Here is a 24,466-nt window from a genome sequence, read left to right as displayed (position 1 = left end):
TGAAGCAAAATAGATCAGAAAACTCATATAACAAAATATAATAAAAAATACTCATATAGCAAAACAAGGACACTTCAGTAACAGACTGTCAAATTCCAAACCGACTTTTACAGAAAAAACTAGAATGCATGCTACAATTTGAGTCTGGTTTGATACATGATCTTAAAAATGCCACAAGAATTAAAAGGAATTCAGGGAAAAAAAAAAAAAAAAGAAAAAAAAAAGCATTTTTCAAGTGATTTTGCCACAACATTGACTACTTTATACTCAGCACTGCCCAATATCTCTTTCATAAGCTATACTACCAGAAGGATAGTGAAAGACTTGCCAAAGCAAGACCTCTAGTGTCTGTAACCAGGCATAAATGAGGACAAGTGCCTTACAGTATTTCCTTCCACATATTAGCACTGAAAATTCTGCACAAAATGTTTCATCTTGATTAAAAAAAAAAAAAAAAGCTCTGGTTTATTCAGAGCAGAGTTATCTTGGCCTAACTCAAGGGTCTACTCTTATCCTGATGTTGGTAAAATACTACCTTTGCATACATTAAGACTTATTCAGCACTCTGACAAATTATATTTCCAGTAGTTTCCTCCTTATAAAAATCAGAGATTTAGATGGAAAACCTGGGGCATTTTGAAAAAGGACTTGCATCCCAGCTGGTCCCCTAAATGGAGACAGAAAAAATCCTACATTAGCAAAAACACAGCAAGAAGGAATCGCTGGAAAACAACTAAAAAAAAATCTGAAAATTATAATTAAAAGGAATTTGAATGGCAATGTACCCTCATGTCTGAATAACAGCTTTATTACCTTGAAGGTAATAAACACAAACAAACCACATCCAGATATTATACTTGAGACTTGTGTCACTGAGGTCAAAACCTATATGCAATATCAGCTTCTCGAACACAAGGGGGCAGTGGGATTACATATTCAACAAAAACTATGCTGATTGATAGTGTGCATTACAGAGCTTTCAGTTTTCTTCACAGAACTAGTTCTGTTAAATGAATAGAAAATACATGCTTTACTTGTGTCAGAGGAACACGTAGTTTGAGCTTTACACAACAGCATGCTTCATTTTGACCTGTAAAGCAAGGGCCATCTTCAGCTTTGTTGTTCAGTGGTAGCTGAACAAAGACACAAGGTATGTTTTTCTTTGCTCCTTTCTCCCTAGAGCTCACCAGGCCAGACTCAAGGAGAAGCAGTAATCCCCAGTGCCTTAGTACTCTCCTGATGACAGGCACTGGAGCAATCTCAGATACAGCAACAGTCTGAACCTGCACAGGAACAACTGCTTTCAAAAGTTATCTCCCTTGTTTTGACATTAAAATGACCAACACCAAAACCAACAAAGAAATCTGGCTATAGTCACCAAAGGGGAACAATCCCTATTTTAAGTAACTGTGAATGATTGTTCTTCATCAAGCTGTAAGGGGCCACCGTCACCATACACCTTAAACAAAAACCTACCAGAAGTCTGAAACAATTAAGAACATTTTAATTTTTCTCCCAGAATAAAGAAAAAAAATGCAACTGTGGGAGAAAAAAATTAATGATTCTATGGCTGGGACAATGTAATAGAAAACAATACCTTGAAAAAGCTGAAAAATAAGATTTCCTATCAAGATGAGAAGCTAGTCTATTTTGCCTCTCTAAGTCCAAGTTCTGCTAAAACACAAACGTTATTGTACATTGTCAGAACCACAGTCCAACTAACAAGTATGCAATACCTCCTTGGGAGGAAGGGGCAGGTATTGAACCAGCCAGCAGCTAGATAACTCCAATATTTGGGAAGCTTTAATACAAATCTGTGAGAGCACATGCCTTTTATCCCTTAATACCGATATTCATCCAGTCTGGTTTTGTGGGATCACTAAGAAAGACAGAACAAGTGAACAGTAATCCTAATGCTCTTAAACGCTACAAAAATATTTAGCTGCCCTATCACGCCTCTGAGATACCACCTTCATACGTGACTAGTACCTGTTTACTGCTTTTCTTCTCTTCTGCATTTTTCTTGTCATTTTTTTTGTAAGCTTCGAAAGTAGCTGGGTCAACACTGTACAGACACTCCGTCCACTTCCCATACAGTGCACAAAGTTTCTTTTTGCTGTCAAGAAAGACCAAGTTTACAAAGGAGCTTAAAGAGATTTATTTCATTTCAGACAAAAATAGCTGAAAAAAAAAAAAAAAAAGGACTTTTGAGGGCAATTTTTTTTTAAACTGCACACTTAGTGTTACACAATTCACAACCTGCTGTTTCAGGTTTATGCCCTTGGCATACTGTGTTAAGGACATTCAGGCCTACAGTTCCCTTCACAAACAAAGGGCAGCAACTTGCTTCTTATTAGCAATGAAACTGTTACCTCTTGTCCTGAATGTATCCTTCAACTTTGTGCAACTCCTTCCCAAAGAGGCCACAGGGCTTGAAGCTTAGTACACACTTCTCGCCAGTTCTGCAGGCAGAACAAGAGGGCACCAATTACTTCCAAATATTTCTCCTTTTTGAACTCGCAGCAAGTGAAAGCACTCACATTCTCAACTTACTTGTGGTTAGTTATTTCCACATTTCCGTACTGCTCAATCCAAAGTTTGCCCACAATGATGTTATGCACACAGCAAGTAGGATTTGTCCATGTGTAGGCTTCATTGTGTCTGTGGGATATAAAAATAAGTTACTTGTATCTTTGTATTGAATGTCACTGCTGCAACAAACCATCTTCTATAAATGGCATCAAGTCTTGAAACAGACATAGCAACAAGCCCAGCAAAGTAAGAGTTTTATTAACCTCTTGCTACTGGTTTTATCAATTCCTTAAACAGCAACTTCGGTATAGACACTGAATGACAGACATCAGGAAAGCCAATAGGACTCAAGTGTGCTAGTCTTAGTAGGACTGGATGCCCAGGCATCTGTGCAGAACGCAGACATAAGCACCAACAATTACTACTCTTATTACACAGTTCATTAAGGCAAGCGATAGCAGTTCCTTTCATCTTCTCACTCCCTCCACCCCACAAAGCAATCTGCCATCAAACATTAGGATGTGGGCGTTAGACATGCTCATTCCTAAGCCACGAGGCTGTAATGCGCACTAACCATCACAGATGTGGCCATGTACCTACGCAATTCTTACTTATCAACTTACTCAAGGAGCTCCAAAGTCATTGTGCCTTTTGGTTCCGCTTCCACGCTCTTGCCCCAGAATTTGAGTTTAGGATAAATTGATCCATGAAACACGAAGTCGTTATTTAAACCTTCAGCATAGAAAGCACTGATGGGTGGATGATGGCTAACTTGCTCTGAGAGAAGCCTAAATCCAAGATCATCTCTGCAAAATAAAGGTTCCAAAAATCAGTATTCTGAAGATACAAAATAAAAATGACAGAAAGCATTTATCTAAGGTATCAAGTACAGTGAGGTTCTTTTCCCTGTGGTGAAATAGATAGTTGGACCCACACACAGTTGCTGTACTCAGTGCAAGACTTAGTTAAAGCCCTAAGGTAGGACAAAAAACAGCTCATCTCATACATAAAATATCCTCATTCTAAATAACCGAGGACATCATGTAAAGATGTAGCAATGACGACCAAATCTGATCAGTGTGTTTACTTTTGATAGTGACCTCTTCTTTAAACTTTTGCTTAGTTATAGACCAGATGCTCACTTGTTTTAGAGAAGAGTTTGCCCTCAGTGCAGCTGCACAGTACCATATTAGCATAGCCCATTTGTATTCTGGACACTCATACAATGAATATGATACTTCTAACATCTCGTTCATCTTTTCATTGATACGGTTTCAGAAAAGCCATTTTTTGTGTAAAAAAGAAGCCTGCTTTTCAAACTGACAAATTGTATAGCCTTCTCTGAGTTGAAAAGTTCAGTGGGGGTTGAAATTTCCCTGAGGGGCACATGGCTGAACACCAGCACATTGCAAACACCTTCAGCAGCTGCGAGAATAGGCAGCATCTTATGAGCCACCTGACAAATCTAATCAAACATTAGTACATCAAATACCACCCTTTGCTCTTCAGTGCATCTTCTGTTCATTACCTGATCAATTCATACGTCTCTCCAAGCAATGGGTTGAACGGCTTCCCCGTACGTTCCCACTGTGAGGCTACAGCAGACACAGCAAAGGCAGCTACACACTGTTCAAAAAGAATGAGCACACAGTTCATCTCCAGGATTTTAGTCTTTATCAAACATTAACAGTCACAGTATTACAGAATGCCTCTTCTGAAGTGGCACAGAAAGGTTCTACTTTCAAGGGAGGGCAATAAATAGTTTTCCTCAAAAATGCTAAAAAAAAAGAAAAAAAAAAAAAAAAAGAGCAAGCCTCAGGAAAAGCAAAACACTTTCTTAGGTACGTAAAACTGATTAACAAGAGCATCTGACATGAAGCAGATTATAGCAGTTCCTCCTATACAGAGACTATCTACAAAGAAAAATGTCCAAATGCATTTAAAATATCACAGCCAAAGTACCTGCATTCGCTCCGTCGTGCTAGACAGCGAGCTGGCTTTGTGGATGAGGTATGTGTGCTCCATGTACTCTGTAAGTCGCTGAAGGAAGCTCAGGGGCTCGTTGAATATAACTGGCATTGTGATCTTGGACAACTCCTGATGCACAAATGAAATTTGTGTTAAAAAACAAATGAGTAGATACACTGCCCTACAGTAACCCAAACCTAATTGGCTTATTACAAAAATAAATTATGCTCTTAGTGCTAATGCAATGTGCTTGATCTGGCTCTGCTAATGCCAAAAGGAAAAAACCCTCTACATCCCTCGTGAGCTTGGTAAGCTTGTGTTGGCATGTAAGGCTACTTTGAAACAAAAAGAAAATCAAACATCAAATAAACTAACTTCCCACTAACACACACATTAAGAAAGTGAGACGAAACAACAGAGTGAAGTACAATGGGTCCTTTCAAAAACTAAGTTATTTATTACTCTTAAAAAGGATATAGGCCACCTAATTACTTAAACATATTATCTTTTCTGGAGGCAGGTGAGCAGGCTGGGGATTAGAATGGACGACAAAATGTCACTGTACAGGAATACAAACAGGATTTTTTTATTCTGAAAAGGGAATTTCTATAACAGGAATATAAATTTAATGCAGTTTTGATGCTGTTTATTCTCTTTCATATTTTTTAAAACATGCCCTTTGAACGCATGATGTAGCAATGTTTAAAGCCATCTGCAGTAGCAAATTAAAAGCATAGTATGACCACTGGCAATGCATGTAGTAAACAACACTGTTCTTAACCACAATAACAAGATCTAGCACCTTTGTGGCTTTGTTTTTTTTTGTTTGTTTGTTTTTGTTTTTCCTCCTTACACACACCTTTTGCAAGATAGGCTTTCAATCTGTTCTTTGTATTTTAGGGATATAACACTTCTCTGCTAAAGCCACTGTGACAAGCATCAGATGCTTCACAACTCAGGAGACCTGGAGCTACCGATAGAGGCATTCCCTAGCATTTCCACTTCTTGTTTGGTGTTGTGTGCTGTTTTGAACTAGAGCAGGGGAGGAGGAAAAAACAACAGTGACTAAACACACACATGCCCTTCTGTAGGCTAGTGTTACAGGGTGATTGAGGTTTATCAGCAGTAAGTACTTTCAGCCCACTGCAGGATCTAATTGAGAGAACAACTTCCCAATTCACCCTTAGCTGGAAGCAGATTACATGCCAGCCAACTAACCTCTGATCTGTTCACTGGCCAGTAACACTGCTAGGTGTGGAGACTGAAATACTAGGGGAGCAGGGAGAAGAGCAAAGTTAAAGTTTCTGTGAAAGTTAAAAACAGCAAACTGCTACCACAAAGTACTTTAAGGCTTAAATTAAAGAGAAAATGCTCTTAATCAAGCAGTATTACGCTAAGCAATTCTAATTTTCCTAGTTAAAAATAAACAAAGAACAAGAAGCAAATTAAAAAAAAAATAAATCCCTCTCCCCTCTCACTTAGGCCTCAAATGAAACAGTAACTTCAAATCCTTTATCACAGCTTTCTGATTACCCACCATTCCAATGCATTTTCTTAAGATACTCCAAATACTGAAGTCATTTCTGGAAAACATTGGAGATGGCAAGCTTGTTCTGTGGAAAGAAATGGGGAAGAAAGAGAAACAGTAAGAGAAGTTTTCCATTACTAATGGTGACTGATAAACCCAACTACTCTTCTTTGAAAGTAAGAGTTTTCCAAATCACCCAGTAAACTGTAAAGCCAAACCACTCTTAGCTAGCACAAAAGGGCTGGGAAGCTTTCATTACAAATACTAATCTCATTTAAACTTTCATGTCCATAAGCTCATTTAAACAAAATTCCATATATTAAATTAATAATAATAATAATCATCATCATCATAATACATTTAAAATTAAAACCCAAAGGGGAACAACAGTCCTACTTCGAATCATATAAGCTGCTTTACCTGACCAGAAAGCTGAATTTTTCCAAAACCAGTACCATTCTCTTCATTTTGTATAAGAGCAATGGAAAAGAATTTCTTTTCATGAAGGACACTGCAGGTACATTCACTATGTCTGAACAGATTTAGGAGTTAAATAGTGGGGTTTCTTCTTGCTAGTCACCTGTGTAGCAACAATGACGGGCCATGCCATTTATTGCCTATAACTATAATCAACCCTCAGAAAGAAAGAAAGAAAGAAAAAAAAAAGAACAGAAAAAGAAGCTTCATTAAAGAGCTGAACAGGTAACAACCTTTTCTACAGGGGGCTGACATACCCGGACGCAGGTCTGAAACGTACTTTCAAGACTAACATTTAGGCTGTGCCATACAGCTTGTATTCCTCAGCATTACTGGAAATTGGGTAATGATTTTGTTCCATTTTTGTACTGCTACCAACCAGCTCAACTATTAACCCAATTTACCCAGAGAAAGGCAGAAATATAGGTCAATGCCTTTTGTCCACAGCAACACTGAAATCAGTGTTTGGATTATGAGGCTATTACCAATGAGGAAAATCCTCAATAGATAAGAGCTATCTACAGCTCACTCAAACAGCAAGAACTATTTAATTTCAAAGTTTAGCCAACCCTGCCTCACAATTGGCACCCTCCTAACCAGGAAGGTGCTGTTTCTTATTTTCTTAAGAGTTGCAGTTTGAATAGGATGTAGGTGCCTCCTCCATCCCACCTTTTTGATAAACAGAAACATTGCCATGGGGGAAGAAAAAAAAAATTTAACTCGGGCTAAGTTGTTAGTTTCAGTAGCCCTATTTGCTAAATTACCTTCCATACTTATCTATTACTAAAACACCTTTACCAAGGTTGACCTTTCAGTTTTCAGTACAAACAAAAAATGTTCCTTAAAATACAAGACCTATCCTATCAAAAAATAGGATATGCCTGAATTCCTTAAAGTACTAAACTACGTTTCATCTTACTTGCTAGCAGCCTAACACTGACTTGTTTTACTCAGCCTCCCATGCACAGAGCATGAGTGGGTAGCAGGATTTATTTTAATTGATCGACATGGTATCATTCATTCCCTATTCCAATTTCCCACCGATAGCAAAACATGTGGTGAAAGAGATCATTTTGAATTTTATTAAGTATAAAAACACTTTTGTGGATGCTTTGATACAAATGTCCAGGAGAGGACAGTGTCCACCAAGCAATCAGCCTTACTTTCATTTTCAGTGTTGACTTATTTCTCTGTGTGTCCTCGAATGAATGGAGCTAGCAGAGCATATATTTTTAAGTCCTTCTGCATGTAAAACACTCACATACTTCTGGCTTGAAGTATACATAGGGATTGCTTGCCTTAAATATTAAAATTTACATTTTCATGGAAGTTAATCTCCATTCAATTTAACTACATGGAAGTTGGCATTCAGTTTAAGCCATTCACCCACATTTCTTCCTGTGAGTGTAAGAGCCAAAACCGATGTGATGTTCAGTTCGTTCCTTCACATAACACATGCATAACAAGGAAACAGAACAGCTTTAAGCCTCTAAGAAAGCTAGGGGGGGACAAGTGAGGACACGTGCAAAAATGACAGGCAGCCAAGACCTGAGGCCTACTAACCTTGGCCTACTCCCTGTGATTAAGGGAAAGGTTTGTGAGTGCACAAATTTCCTCCCAGATGTCAATTTTAGAAACACCTCCGGAAGTTAATTTTAGCTGTGACAAAAACATCTGCAGGAATTTACTTGCATGTAGAACAGATAAGGTGCATTTAAAGATCATTCACTGAAAAACACTTGTCCAAGCTTTACCTTTAGCAGATTAACTACTACAGGAATCCTGCTGGGAAGGAGACACAGGGCATGAAAAGGCATGTTTAGCTCGCTCTTCATGTAAACCTGACCAAAAGACCTCCTGGCTCATGAAGACCCAAGCACAAACACCTTTGAAAGGTTCCGCTAAAGGAAAAGCTGACTACAGAAACACAGCAGTAAGAGGGAAACAGCAGTGACAAATAGATGTTACACTATGTTACATCCCACACTTCCATGGATTTTTATTTTTTTTAAATTTGGCTCAGATTAAAAAATTCCCCTTTAAAGAAAGAAATGATTCGAATGCTCCCAAGCTAGTTATTTAATGTACTACTCCCCCTAACTAGACAAATCCTCTCCCATGAAGTTTTCAAAAATTATGAAGTGTACTCTCAAATCAGCCTAAAACTACAAGAAGTCACATCAGCCACATTCTTTCAAGCACTATGACCACTCAGTAGGATGCAAGCTATATTAATAAAACCAGACTTAAACAGCAAATTACAAGTCATAACTAAACCTTGGCATTTTCATTTCATTACCTAGCACCTGCCTAGTAAGCTTAAAAGGCAAACAGTTTGTTGAAAATCAGGTTGTAACTGCTACAAACAGCACCTTTGGTGAAATATTTAATGGCACTGGCTTCACCTGTCTCCATCTGTATATCCCAACACTGGTATTTGTTTTTAAACCAACAGATTTACTCTTGCATCACTAAAGCAACAACAAACCAACAAAAAGCAACCTCCGCCTCCCTGCACAAAACACACACTGCTCAAAAAAAATTAAATAAAAAATAGATGAAGTAGATGGTAGCTCAGGTTTTCTAAATGGAGATATGAAAGAGTCTTGTTTATAATGATAGGCAAACAGTGTTGGGTACTTATGTGCAGCCCAAATACAGCTGCAGATCCTCTATGTATCTAATACACTACAGCAAGGTATAAAGATTTTAATCAAAAGAAATTTATCTAGTCTATTCTATAAGCAACTTGCTTACATGTGGTTAACAAAGTGTAATGATGGAATTAAGTGCTGTTAAAAAATTCTGCTCCCTACACTTTGCATGGCATGAAGAAGGTAAGGTTTCTGCTCTGAAAAGGACACAGGATGATGCGTATTTGTCTACTTGCACTATAAACTAGCCCCAAAACAGGCACAGATTGGAACCAGCAACTCCAGTTAGGTGACACAGTTTTGAGTTCAGACTTGCAGCCAGACACAGCAAGCAGATCCCTTACCAGGACAAACACCACAGCCACCACAAGTCTCAGAAACAACGCTAGAAGCACCACACAACTCCCATCCCCTGAGATGGCTCTCGTGGAGGTAAAGTTTAAATTGGCAGTGCTCTGGGGAAAAACAGTTTGCATCAATAGACTTACAGACAAATCCCAGCATGTCACCAAGGTGCCAGGTAAGAGTTTGACATTACAGCTCAACCTAAAACATGCTCTGGCTATTTAGTCATGTAAAGCGTGACCATACATTCTTACCTATAGTGACCATACATTCTTATCTATATTCAAGAGAGAGGTTTCCACTTTTCCTGTGCAGTATATTAATAGACAGCCAATTTATGCTCTGGCTTTACTGTAATATCCTACATCTTAAGCAACTCAGAGAGAACAACCTATGGACAGATATGTACAGCTTTTCATATCTTATAAAAATAGATTTTAAACGTTCCTCCAGTCACCCGGCTCCATGCAGTTCTGATAACACAGTGCAGCATTATGGAAACTTGCCAAGTTATTTCTTTTCACACTAAGTAGATTATCAGTTGCTGTTAAAACTGCCCAGACAATGCATGTCAACACTCATCATCCTTTTTACATTGATCATGAATTGCCTCCTTTCTCCTCCTGCTTTCCAAGGCAGTGAACGTAATTCAGACGTTCACCTTCACCTAGTGCTTCCCCTCCCTACACTTCCTGTGCTAATTAGGAAAGGCACTTAACCAAGGCCATGAACACCGCCCTGCTAACAGCACAACAGCGCAGAGCAGCGCGCTTAGTCAGCTGCTTTACATTACCTTCCCTAACCACACTGCTACTCCACCCAAGCCCTCATTTGCCTTAGTCTTTGCCTGCTACAGGAGGGACATGCGTTCAGAGGTTGAACCCTGAGACATCAAGTCTCTGACATTGCCACATGCTGTGACAGTCACTGCAATTTAGCTAGTTAAGATACCAAGTGATTAAAGCACGTCTCGTTTGCTTTAGTAAAATTAAATTTTAATTCCCTGTTTTTACTGAGATCTGGTGTCCTCATCATCATTGTGCGTGTCCAAACCGCTCCCAAATGAGACTTTCTGAAGCATGCTGAAGTCTGACTTTATCTGTAGCGCAAACATCACGTTGCCCTTCACTGAAACTTGAGAATCATGGTGTCTATTACGTCTCATTAACTCTAGACCTATTGTTCCTTTTTATAGGCAAGGAAACAAACAAAAATGGATCATTTGACAACACAAAATAAGCACATAAAACATAGATGAGACTGTTAGAATAAGACTCCTTTTGTTTGCATTTGAGTTCCTGATGGCAGGCTAGCAATATTTTTTCATTCATTCCTAATACCGACAGAAGGATCAAATGACTGGAAATTAAAGAGGCGATGGGAGGCATTAAAGATACATGAAGGAATTAAAAATCCACGTAGACTTCAATAAGACCTACTCATTTTTACACAGCATAATCTATTTTATTTTTACTTATTCAGAATTGATCATCGAAAAGCAAGACGCAAAGGAAAACACTAGCCATGGAAAAACACTCATCATAAAATCTTAGAACTATTTTTAAACCATCCCTGGCAAAGCTATAGAAGTTTTCCACAATTACGTTTTCAGAGATTCTTGTGGTCTTTCACTCGCCGTTAATGCATGCTGTAACACCTTAAGAACAGGCAACATCCTACCTGTGCTTTTTGATTCCGTTCGACATGGACTCTCCGCTGCCACAAACCTTTTCTTCGGACACGCTTGAAGTTATCGTGTCTTTCGAATCCATGCTGTCCTCCAGCGAGTACGCTGTTGTTGTTTCAAACCCACTTAATGATTTTTCAGATTCTGAATCTGCAAAAGAGCAGGTGCATGTTAATGAATCTGCCGCCGGTGCTGGACTTCAGTCACTAACAGATCCTCTCTCCTTGTACAAAACTGAAACCTAAGTCGGCTCCTGTGTCCTGATGACAGCATCCACTTGGTAAGTAACTAGTACTGTCACAGACCGCTGCAGCTCGGTATCTAGACGTAGACTAAAGAATACAGTAGATTAAAACTCCTCTATCCAACAGAGCCCAAACCTGATGTTTTTATTAAATTGGAGCTACAACAAATTGCTTAGGACAAGCGCCAGCGTCACAAAGATGCCAGTAGCTTACCTAACAGTTAATGCAACAGTCAAGCACTGACGGCTCCTCCTATGTAAGATTTCAGTTTGGTCAAAATTCTTAGACATTCGGTGCTTTTCAGAAGCCTTCACTTCCCAACTCACTGAACAAGTAACAAAAAACAAAAGCAGGTATTGTACACAATATGCTAGCCACGCAAGTCCCAGCAAAGTCTAAACGATAAGCTCATCAATCAATAAGATAAGCTTTGTACTCTGGAAGGTAGGTTAATAGTACAATCCACATCACAGCTACAACTGAGAATATCAACAACACCTTACTTCCAACCCGTGTCTTGGTCAGACAGTGCTTAACCAGCACTTGAGAACAGATCGCCTTGGCCTAAATTCAGGGGCAAAAACCTCCTGGCACAAAGTCTCAGTATGGCTGAGGCTGGAAAGGACCTCTGGAAATCAACTAGTCCAACCCATCTGCTCAAACAGGGTCAGCAATAGCACAGTGCACACATCCAGGTAAGTTTTGAGTATCTCCAAAGAGGCCCCAAACCTCTCTGGGGAACTTATGCCAGTACCCTGCTCCTCTCACAGTGAAGATTTTCCTCATATTCAGCTGGAACTTCCTGGGTTTAACTTTGTGCCAGTTGCCTCTAATTCTGTTGCTGGGCACCACCAAAAACAGTCTGGCCCCACCAAAAACAGTCTGGCCCCATCCTCCTGATACTGATGTATAGAAATATCTAAAGGGAAGGTAAGATCCTCTCTCAGTCTTCTCTTCTCCAGGCAGAACAGGCCCAGATCCCTCCCCAGTCTTTCCCCCTAAGAGGGGCTCCACTCCCTTAACCATCTTCATAGCCCTTTTCTGGACTCGCTCCAGTAGCCCCACATCCCTCCTGTACTGGGGAGCCCAGAACTGGACCCAGCACTCCAGGTGTGGCCTCCCCAGGGCTAAGTAGATGGGCAGGATCACCTCCCTTCACCTGCTGGCAACACCCTTCCAAATGCACCCCAGGATCCCGTTGGCCTTCTTAGCCACAAGGGCACACTGCTGGCTCGTGGTCAGCCTGATGTCCACCAGGACCATCAGGTCCCTCTCTGCAGAGCTGTTTTCCAGCACATTAGCCTCCAGCCTGTACCTGCACTTGCCTTTGTTGAACTTCATGAGTTTCTCACTGCGCAACTCTCCAACCTGTCCAGGTCCCTCTGAATGGCCCCACAGCACTCTGGGCTATTTGCCACTCCCCCCAGTTTTGTATCATCAGCAGACTTGCTGAGGAGGCACTCTGTTCCTTCTTCCAGGTCAACTCTCTTTCAAACCTGACAAGTTTGCCAAAGGATTATCCAATTGCAAGTCCCAAGAAACAAGGGAACAGCTCATGACAAGTGAAGATGCACCAATTTCTACCTCATTTAGGAAGCCCTTTAGCAGAAACCAGGTACAACAATGAATGGTAGACAGCCTAATGCAAGCCTCATCTTCCAAAAAAAGCAAACCCAAACTGTCGCAGACACCATTTCTGCTCTGCACTTCCTTCAACATATGTTGCTGCTCTTGGCTGCAAATACCCAGAGAAATAATTGCAAAATTAGTCACTCTCATACATTGATTCTAATTCAAAACCAGCAACCAAAAGCCACTGACGTAGTAGCCCATCCAAACCAATATCTCAGCCACAGTTGTCCATTGCCAGGGACTGTCCTGTTTTATCTTAAAAAGCAATCCCAGTAGCTTCTCCATAACATGTCACTTACACATTGCTTTGGTGAAGGGGACAGTGACAGGACTTTCTACAACATCCAGACCACAGAAGTGTTAAGAACAGGACAAAATCCTGATTAATGGATGTACTATGCCACAACGTCTCCATCCTCTAGAGAGGATGAGCTCTAGAAACAAAAAGGAGATCTTTGCTTTCGTTAAAAACATCCATCTCTATCCTCATCAAGTCAGTACTGAAATTAAGCCAGTTGCTAGGGAATGAAAAGAAGTGCCAGCTGGTGCTGAGGATATGCTAAAAAAGTGGACTGGCACTCCACAGAATCTTCTCACAAGTTTCCCCAAATTTGTCGGTCTAGTTACATGCCAATTTATGACGTAACGTATCAAAGAATTAGTTGGGTGGGTACTGTTTATAAAAAGTAGGATAAGCAGATGATTTTTTATTTTTTACCTGTGGACAACTGTTACATAAATATAGATTTCTTTAGAGACCAGAAGCCTAGGTAGTCAGAAAAACACTGCTGCATACTCAAATAGCACAGAGGAAAGGACACGCTAGCAGTGTAACACAACTGGGCCCTCAGCACCCTGACCACCTCCTACAGCCAACGCATGACAAGCCCTAAACTCCTCCCAGGTAAGTTTTCTAGTTAAGTAGCTGCTTAACTGTGCCAACAGTTATTGTGACAGGGAAAGCATGAAACAAGGACCAAACCCTGTAACACAACAGAGGAGTCTGCCTGCCATAAGGCTCCTTTACACCATCAGGGGCTGTCTTGTTTTCAGCTGAGCATCATGACGACATTCCCCACAACTCCCTCAACGTGAATTTCTGCAACAGATCTAGGACTCCAGAGGTGGAAAGAACAGGATAGGTAAGCTTCACCAGAACCACTGATCATACTGATATGCCTCTCAGCCTAACGAGAATCTTTAAAGACTACATGTGCTCAGGTCTCCAAATGCTGGCCATATGTCACAGTGCCAGGAGACAACTGTGCTGAAGTGACTGAGCCCAGCACCTGCAAACCTCTTCCAGGGCTGGACAATGACCAGACAGCCTTTTCCAGGGCACATGGCTTACTTAATCAAAATAAATAAATAAATAAAAAGCATGTTGTGCAATGAAGAATGGTGAAACCAGAATGAAAACCAGACACTGTTAGATGAAATTCACTCTCTATAGGTGCTCCTCCCAGTTCTCTGAGAAAGGGCTCTCATTGAGAAAGCATGTCTACAACAGCTCCTGCCATTAAAGAGCTCAGTCACTAATCCCTAAAACCTCAACTATCTCTTTGGCAAAACCAGCTTAACAAGCCTTGAGAGTTCGCTTAGGTGTCAGAGTGAACAAACCCAGTATTGTATCACTAGCCTGATCAACAGGCAACTCAAAGCCAATTTTTCCCGATGTACTTAGAGCTATCTCTTTTCTGAATTAAGATTTGCATACTCCCCCGTTACAGTAAAAAAAGGATTTATATTCACAAGTTGCTACAGAGCAGCTGTCAAACAGATGACTAGGAGAAAATGAGATTTTATTCTAGTGAACTGAAGGGGGTGTGGGCCGAGGAGGGGGGAGACAGAATAAGACTCCCTATTCAGAAGCCAAGATTTAAGTGATCTTTAAGACAAGAAAAGGCTGAACATAAAGCTCTCCAGCTCAAAACCCAAAGTGTCAGGGTAACAGTAAAACGTCAGCTACCTTTTACAAGAGTGGGAGAGCAAAAGCAATGATCACCTAAGTCAAGAGAAGGTCATCTCCTATTGCAACAACTGGTCAGCCTCCAGTTTCCAGTGAAAAGATTGGTCAATGTATTAGAGCAATAAATACACCTTCAAAAGGTATTGTTTAACCACCGGCAAGGTTGTGTTTCAACACTGACCAGGTGGTTCTCACCCTCTCTCTGAGATGCTTGGATTTGCTCTTTTAACTATCTTTAAGGCAAGAAGCCCATAGCCAACAATATTCTCATGGAGGTTGTGGAACATTTTTGGTACATTCAAACATAGCATTTGACAAAATACCCTAAATATGGAAGGGAAGAGCTGTAAGTTCCCATGCTTTTTTTGTATGACTTTTAAGTGAGCTGATAACTGGAAACAAACTAAGAAGTGAACAAAAGCACCAGAACTCATCTACCACTTCTAGCAGAGCAGCATTTAAGTACAGTGTTGATGAACACAGCACCCATGAGTAGCACGTAACAGCTGAAGCCGTATTATGGCAGGTTAGGTTTAATATAATCTACATATGCCTGCAGCTAAATAACTGCATTTATAGTAAGATCACATCTGTGCAAAACTGTCAACGCACACTTCAACACACACAAAAGCTTTGTTTGCAAAACAAACAAAGAGAAAACCTTCTTGGATAAAACCTTTTACGAAAAAAACATCAAGACAGTTACAAGCTCTTCCTAAATTGGGTCTTTGATCTGCAGATAATTAGGGACAAGGCAAAATCAAGTACCTTCACCCTATAATTCTTGACCTGCTTAGCCATTTTTCAGCATTGCAGATGACCGCACTTGTATTCTGTCTTCAAATGCTTCCTGAGGTTTGTGTACTTGAAACTGGTAACGTCTCCAACTCTCTGGAAGATGCCACTGGTCTTCGTAAATTTTGCCACTTGTTCAGTGCATCTTCCCTTCCACAATGCCTCCCTTGCCCTGCTCTGCTCTGAATGTAGGAGAGTTTGGCACATGTTAACCATTCAAACCTGCAGCCAAGAGCTCAGGCTACTAATAAACATTTCCACCACTCCCAGGATGAGAAGGTGAAAGCACCAGGAAGCACTGTTAAATGACCTATTACCAACAGAGTTCAGGTTAACAACACAAAATTTTGCTGGTTTTGAACTCTGGAAATCATGCTTTTGTAATGCAAACTAACTCCTAGTTCCTGTAGGTTCTTCCTTTCATGGTCAGGATCTACTGCCCTCCCACTGCGGGGGATTCAGCATTTACTGTAACACCCAGAAAACACTGATAGCAGCATATCACTTAAAATTAAAAGAGAAATAATATTAAAAAAAAAAAAAGGAAGACTTCGGCAAATAAACGACTACAGTATGCAGTCTTACCAAGTTATAAACATCTTCTTTACCCCGGTTTTGGAAAAGAAATAGGGCATTTCTGTAATAGCGAACACAATTCCACAGTACCCACAACCAGAAATACACAACACAGGCTTATCAGTGACCAGCTTAGCCTATGCCAACATTAGCAAATAACATGCCTCAGCTGGAGCAGATCTGTAGACTAAGCAGATGGTGCTGAGGACTTGGCACTTGAACTAGTTACATTTCTGTTGGTTTTCTCCTCAGATTAGCTCTACTCTCCTACTATGGATCTGTGTCTACTGGGAACTGAACTGTATCTTCTGATTCACCTTCATTCAAGAGCCCAATTCATGCGTTCATATTGCTCTGAAGCATGAATCAGACCGTGGTCAATGGGGACAAGATGATGCTGCTGTGAACATGTTCTTTCTGTTACATCTCATGTTCAGAAACACGTTTGAAAATTCTTGCCTTGCTCCCAATTGTCACAGCCAGTGATACATTTGTTGAGAGTAAACAAGCAAAAGTGTCTAATGCACATAAAAAAATTCCAAAATAAATATTTTTTTAAAAAAAAAAGAACAAAAAAACAGCAGTGGCTCCTTCTTTCAAGTTGTCAAGTTAAAGCTAAGGATTCTTCAGCTCAAAGTGCAAGCTGAGTTATGCAACACTCTCACTTCTGTAAACTCACTCCTACAGTGAAAATTTAAAAAAATCAGAGAACTATAACCAGGCAAAAACATAACTGGAAAAAGATGGGGTACTAACAGACAAAATGCTCTCCAAGTAGTGATATTTTGCCATTGACAGACATTATAACCTGTCACAGCACCCTGTTAAAATACATTGGCATTTGCTGAATCTCTCCTGCTGACTAGTAAGATGATTTGTGAACACGCCCATTTATCCAAAATGAACAGACATTTGAAAAACAGTTTTAGTAAAATCTTCGAAGACCCAAAGTCTAAGTATTTTAGATTTCTAAAACTTGTTGGCTTGTGACAGTTGGGTCCATTGTTTTCTGTTAGGAAAATATCACCCTATCCCCTCTCTCAATAGCCCAAGAAAGGAGACCCACATTCCCAAACTCTGAGCCAGTGTCATGTGTCCCCTGACCCCTCTGCTCTCACTGTGGTGGTGCACTACAGTCCTTCTAGCTGAAACTCAACAGACATGGCAGAAAAGCAAGAGGGTTAGTAAAGTAATCAGGACCCTAGGGATTAGCTTAAAAAAAAAAAAAAAAAAAAAAAAAAAACAAAACACACAACCACCCACAACATGCTTCATATCACACCCACAAACATCTAAATCCCTTTGTGCTTATGGTGAAAGTCGTAACATGCATCCAGCAGCCAGGAAACTACGTCACATCTGCCTTTCTCTAGCCCACAAAATCAGAGTGCCCTTCCCCCAGACACGTGTCCTCAAAGGCACAGAGGACCCAAATCACTACAAAGCACCACATGTGAGCAGCCCAGAGAAAAGAATCTAATGCAAGTCTGGTGAAGCTGACAGACAGTCAAGAAAGTGAGTGTGTCCTGGAAAATTATTTAAATTGCAACCAAGATGAATTATGTCATGTAACTCTCTCCTTTGGGAGAGAGAATTGGCATATGTTAAACTGTGTGTGTGTGTATATATGTATGTATGTATACATACAAATGAAAATGTCACACTACTTGACTCTGTGTGATTTGTTTGCAGCTTCGAGAGGCAAGAACACCACCTCTCTCAACTAGGCAAGCAGCTTTCATCACTTTCATTCAAGAAAAGGACTTAGGAGAGGTATAGAACAACAGATCTCTAAAGCTGAGAGTTCTCTCACATGCACAAAGCAGGTCTGGCTGCAGAGGCTACATTCCAGCAGCACCATATAAACAAGTAATCTCTGCTTTGTTACAACAAGCAAAGAGCCCGAGGCCTTTCAGCAGGATTATTCTTTGGGTTCTAGTTGAAGAACCTGTTTCTAGAGTCCTTCAATCTCTTCCCTTTGCTGAAGATTTAAATTCGTTACTGTGCCTAGGAGTAGTCTGTTGTTGATCCACTGTGCTCCTGTGCTGCACTTGAGATACTCTGAGAACTTGACCACAGAATCCACTCTGCCTGTTTTTATTCTCTGCTTAGTTAAGTTGTGCACGACACAACGCCCATCGAGGAGACTGAGAGTGCTGCTTCTCCTCATCTGTCAGAATCATCAGACAGCTGAATTTGGAGAAAAGTAACCCCAAATATACTTCCTCGTAAAGTATGCCAATCTAATTATCTACTACATTTAGCCTACGTTCACCCTTCAGATTTTCCAGACCCTTCTTAGCTGTAGTCAGCTTTGCATTGTGGGATTACCCAATGAGAGCTATTACTGAGCTCCACCACGTACAGCCTCTACACTAACTCATACTGTAACCATCCTCATGCAATTCAGTTTTCCAAAATTACTACCTGCATGTTCTGCAAACAAAAAATATGAAAGATTCCAAACTGAAGAGCAGACAGTAGACAGAAAAGATATTTCAGGAATACACGAAATACTTTGTTTCATCCTTTTCTTCCACCTGCGACACCTAAGGTAAGTGAAATAAAACAAGCCTTTCTTAAATTCATTATCCCTCAAAACCTGTGTTTCTTACATGGATCTTAAGAAAAAAAAGAAGCACCACCATGAAGAATGCAAGTCATAAGGCTTCCCGATACAGTTACATCTCCCAAAATAGGAGTCTTAAGTTTTGCTATTTTAAAAAAGGGCGTAGACACCCAAGCAGTCAAACCTTTTATGACCGTCCTGAGTTTTGCAGCTTTCTGTCACACTCACATGAAACAATACAATTCTACAGGTGAACTAGGGCAAGACTTTAGAGGCTCAGTCACCAAGCACATGAAGCATTCTCCTCAGAGACAGTTCCATGTTAGAAAGACAAAGATTTCACTTAAAGTGCAACAGTTCCCCCCCCCCCCTTCAATGCGATCACCATGCTGGCTGCACACTTGCATTCTGGACGTAACTACTTACCTGAAACAGCATCATAGAACTGCTCTTCACTGATGATGCTGAGAGGAGGAGATCCCTTAACCAGAGACTGCTCTAGTTCATGGTGTTCAGTAGCTAGCGTCTCTAATGCTTCTGACAAGATCTTGTTTTTCTCCTGCTCATGCTCCAGTTTCAAATTCCTCACCTATAAGTAGATACATGTATGAATAAAATCTCATCTCTCCAAAGAATGTGTAGCTGAAAGCTATTCAGAAAATAGACTCAAATAAATAACTGGTTCGAAGGCAAACAGCTGGAACTGAGGACACACTGATTAAGGAGAATATTACAGCACGTCTATGACCACGATATGGTTGTTACTCAGCGTTTTTCAGTAGCTGAGAAATCTTGTCAGGTAAGATCTGATATTACAAATCAAAAATCCACAAGCAAATTCAAACCAAATAACTGTACCTTAAAACTCAGGGGAAACACTTACAACTCAGACAACCTTAAATATGGAGTTACAGCGATCAGTTTCCACATGCACCAAGCTCCTTGTACTAGTCTGCTCTAATTTGGGCCAAGAAGAATCATCTGAATTGAATTACAAAGCAAATGGCAATGCCAGCTACAAATAACTGCAACTGAACTGTGAGCCGAAAACATTTAACCCTGAGGATTAAAGAAGGAGGTTAAAGCAGAGATTCCTCTACTAACTGATTTACCTTCCATATAAACAGCTCTCTCCCCCCACTCCCAAAACAGTTTACAGAGGAGCCAGAAGCTGACAAGGAAAGAAGACCAGCCACCAGATGGTGGAAGGTTTGTTGTTTTTTTAAGCCCACACATGTAATCACCATCAGAGAGGAGAATGATATCTGCATATTGAGTCCAGGACTAGTAACAGGAGAGCAACATGTCCTTCCTATTTCCTTTTTTTTTTTTTTTTTTTTTTCCTTTTCCTGCTGGTGCTTCCTGTCTCCTCCTCCTCCTCCTCTCGGGGGAAGGAGGAGAGCTCATAGAATATCCTGAGTTGGAAGGGACACACAGGTATCATTGAGTCCAACTCCTGGCTCCACACAGCACCACCCAGAAATCACACCATGTGCCTGAGAGCACTGGCCAAATGCTCCTTGAACTCCAGCAGCTCGGTGCAGTGACCCCTGCCCTGGGGAGCCTGTCCCAGTGCCCGAGCACCCTCTGGGTGCAGAACCTTTCCCTAACCCCCAGCCTGACCCTCCCCTGTCCCAGCTCCATGCCGTTCCCTCGGGTCCTGTCGCTGTCCCCAGAGAGCAGAGCTCAGCGCCTGCCCCTCCACTCCCCTCGTGAGGGAGCTGCAGGCCGCCATGAGGCCTCCCCTCAGCCTGCTCTGCTCGGGGCTGAGCACACCAAGGGATCTCAGCTGCTCCTCCTGTGTCTCACCTTGTACTCCAGCTTACTCTCAAGGTCAGGCTGTGACTCTAACTCCCCCTCCACTACCAACACGCACGGATGTGACACTCTTGGAACAATCACAGGGACAACTTACACATGTCCCTAAGCAACTTACACATATACCAACATCACCTTTTTGAATCTAATTTAAGAACCATTTGGATGTCCCTATCTGGTTACTTTTTAATTACAAAAGCTTCACTTTGGAGGCTTCAGCCCCCTCATTTGTAACCACCACTCAAACAGCGTATTCAGAGGTGGGCACAAATGAGGAGGTGGGAATTCATGGGCTAGAAAGGAAATACCAGAGCAGATTTGCCACTTCCAGTGAAGAGTTTCTATTTTGGCAGTAATGTATCCTCTGGAGAAAGACTTATGGAAGAAATTTTCACCCCCTCAGTGGTGCCAAAGAGTAGATCATCTGGTTTTGCTGCCAGGCTCTGAGTGTAGAGGGGTAGTCCAATTAAATGATAATTAAAGAGTATAAAATTGGGTTGCTAATTGAAAGCAATAAAATCAGTAAGTCACCTACTGTCTGATAGTTTTACCTTGAATGAAACGGGGGAAAAAAACCTGGACTAGTTATTGTCACCTTCATTTAAAGTTCACTTTGGAGGTTCCAGTGAAAACATTTACTGCAATGTTTCATAAAAGTCAGATGCGCTGCTGCAGGGGCTACATTTATTTAGTAAGCAGGTTCTGCATGGGCTACATTTGTATACTAAAACAGTTAAGGAACTGCCCATTTACACAAAACAGCATTAATATTTCCCCCTCTTGAGAGAGAGAGAGAGCATGAAGGACTGCTATAAAGTGGTGCTTTTCATTATTATTGAACAGCATTAAAAGGAAACCAGTTATTGAAATGGTATTTACGTATTTTTTCAGTTGTAAGAGTTGATGCCCTTATCTTCTAATGTTTTGTTTTGATTATGATTTGAGTAATTTATTTATTTAAAACTAAAATTTCAACATTATCAGAAAGAAATTGAAAGAAAAATCAAAGTATATCTAACAAAACCCAGATAAACCTTTTTTTTTTGCTTCCACAAAAAGCAGGGCAGTGTGACTAAACAAGCAGCAACAGATATAAGCTTAAAACAAAACAAAACAAAAAAATCCTTTATTTTAAGGTTCCTATGTCCTGTTGTAATAGAGAAATACCTAAGATTTCATAAAGTATACCGAAAACAAATTACTTTTTGGAGAATAATTAGCCAGCTTTACAGTAAGACTCACTTATCTGTGTACTTCCAGACTTCCTAGCTGCCAAACGCTTACTAGTATAGCAGTTATACACTACTAGTAGGTAATGAAAAAGCCTTTCCATCTGTTACTTAATTAGCACAATGTTAGCCAGATTCTAGGAAAAAAGAAAATGTGCTGAAGTTTGTAGCTTGCAATTTAGGGGGTGTTCATTCATAAATGAATGACCAGGTTTTGAAGCAGCCCAAATCCAGTAGTTGGGGCCAGGACAGGAAAGTCCAACCCAAACCCTTTGCCAAGAGTCCTGAGTCTGTAGGATGGCCTGTGTTTTAAGAGAGCCCAGACAAATGTCTGATACACGAACGTCTACAGCCTGGAGCTCAGTGCACTCTCACAGCTCTGAAGGCAGTGGTTTGGAAGTGATGTCCTTAAGCACCAAACCAGCTCAACAGTATTAATGTGAAAGGTGTGGAAAAAACATACGGTCTTACTACCATTATTTGACTAATTTCATCTCTAGAAAAATAATGCTTGCAGAGATAGAACTAACACAGTCTTCATGTACTCTACTTAAAAATGCAGGTATCACTGGAGAAATAATCATTTAAAATACAAATGTTAGTACTTACTTTTATAAACATAAAACAGCTTTAAGTGATACCACCATTTTGTCATCTTGCCTATTATTGATCAGCTATGTCTTTAAATCTTCCTGCGGTAATTTGACTGTGAAGTTAGGACTTTTAATTTTCTTCCAGAACTACACACTCCATTCTTCCAAGCTTAAGAAGAAAGATGCGAGCAGATTCGTGGTATTTTCAAAGCACATGTTTATTGAAAAACATAACCAACTGAGCTATAGGTTTTCCCAAAGTGTAAGAAGTAGTTTGCTCTTATGCATGTTTTCCCCATACTCTATTTTTTTGATTCACAAGACTCGGCCAATACTTGAGTCCTGAGGTGAATGCTTCCATCTTCCTGCTGGCTAGTCTACCACCATTTTTGGAGGTGATACTTCAGCTTTATCCCCTTTCCCACTCAAGTTTTTAATTCCCCATCCTGACTATCCTCAGTGTCCCAACATACAAACGACTGCAAGGTTACAGAAGAAACATCCAGACTAGTTTTTAAAATGCTTATTAACACAAAATCTTTAGGATTTATCCGTAAAGTAGAGAGCTTTCAGAAGAATTTGCGTTTCAGTATATTAAAATTGATTCAGAGCAGTTTTTCTGTGGACTATCACCTGATTTTGTGAAGTTGCATTAGTAAGAATTTCACTGCATTTTACACACAGTGATAAAAATATTTAAATAAAAATAAAGTAGTAAATATTACTACAAAATGCTGCAGTTGTCAGTGTATACACAGCTCTGAAAATTCAGTTTAAGCATACCCATAAAAATGTCAGAAGAGACATGCTACTGACAGCCTGTGTAAGGCACAGCTTGTGATACAGCCGTGGTTTTTGTACCTTTTGTAGTTTTGCCTGAGCTGAGAGAGAGACAGATGGCAGTTCGCATCACACTGGGTTCAGCTCCTCATCCTCCAGCTATGGCATGGCTGTCATCTTTTTGATCCCTGCTGCTGAACCCCGGCAACACCAATGCCAGCACTGTGAGCTCTCAGAGCTCCGTGGGGACAGCAGCACAGAGCGCTCCAGTGAGACCAGCATGAGGCCAGCCGAGTTCTTGGTGTTCAACTGGTCAGGCTCTGCACCCTACCCTTGTCAGGAGCTATTTTGTACAACAGCAACTGCAGTTGATCAAGAAGGTTGGGCTTGTGCTTGCCCTGTTAAGACAATGACAGTTGAACATCAGTTTTGTTTTCATGTCTGAAGGAAATTTTATAGTGAAGCGTCGTATCTGTAATTGCTGATGGAAAGCTTCTAGCTTTGTCTCACAGAAATAAACATGCACTCAGTCATTAACCTTGCAGCTACAAACACAACTACAACCCGATACACTGACACAGAACCACCAAGACAAGATTTCAGTATCTAGGTCAGCACAGCAATTTATTGTTATTATTTTTTAAATACATCTCCAACTGGAGAGATCTGATACCCAAGTTCTGGTAACTGCTGTCGCTTCTGGTTTAGCTGGAGGGGTGTCCACTCTGTAGACATTCAAGTTCTTCAGGCTGTAAGCACTGAATCGTGGATTTAAGTAGTAGAATGTAGTTATTGTAGCTGTCTGGCCTCTATCTTTTATTAGTTTTAAATGAAAGCAACAGGCTGTTTGCAAACACTTCTATTGCCTTTCCATGCTACTAGAAATGCTGCTAAGCCCAAGAGCATGATTTGAGAAGTTAACTCTTTCACTGCACGTTTCTGGCAGAAAGGTCACGTGCCCATTCCAAAATATCAAATAGCTTATCTGTGTGTCACAAACACCAGTCCCATTCCTTTCCATATCTTCAGCTTACATGAGGTAGGTGGGAGACCAGTAACGTGCCTGAGA

The 24,466-nt window shown here is 40.6% G+C and overlaps 1 protein-coding gene across 4 annotated transcripts in view; it reads right to left on the bottom strand.

Moving 5' to 3' along the window:
- OSBPL1A (oxysterol binding protein like 1A) overlaps window positions 1-24,466 on the bottom strand; it is a gene marked incomplete at its 5' end in the record, with an annotated part of 76,698 nt that overhangs the window by 8,912 nt on the left and 43,320 nt on the right. For all 4 annotated transcript variants that reach the window (XM_084282481.1, XM_084282484.1, XM_084282482.1 and 1 more), the window contains 9 exons: window positions 1,990-2,116; window positions 2,373-2,462; window positions 2,554-2,661; window positions 3,156-3,338; window positions 4,061-4,158; window positions 4,495-4,629; window positions 6,038-6,113; window positions 11,185-11,341; window positions 19,404-19,566. In XM_084282481.1, coding sequence (XP_084138607.1) covers window positions 1,990-2,116; window positions 2,373-2,462; window positions 2,554-2,661; window positions 3,156-3,338; window positions 4,061-4,158; window positions 4,495-4,629; window positions 6,038-6,113; window positions 11,185-11,341; window positions 19,404-19,566 — 1,137 coding nt within the window. The remainder of the gene's footprint in view (window positions 1-1,989; window positions 2,117-2,372; window positions 2,463-2,553; window positions 2,662-3,155; window positions 3,339-4,060; window positions 4,159-4,494; window positions 4,630-6,037; window positions 6,114-11,184; window positions 11,342-19,403; window positions 19,567-24,466) is intronic.

This window comes from Netta rufina (genome assembly GCF_964035555.1).
Source record: "Netta rufina genome assembly, chromosome: 2".
In the NCBI taxonomy this organism is placed as follows: domain Eukaryota; kingdom Metazoa; phylum Chordata; class Aves; order Anseriformes; family Anatidae; genus Netta; species Netta rufina.
This window is presented reverse-complemented; position numbering and strand designations above follow the sequence as displayed.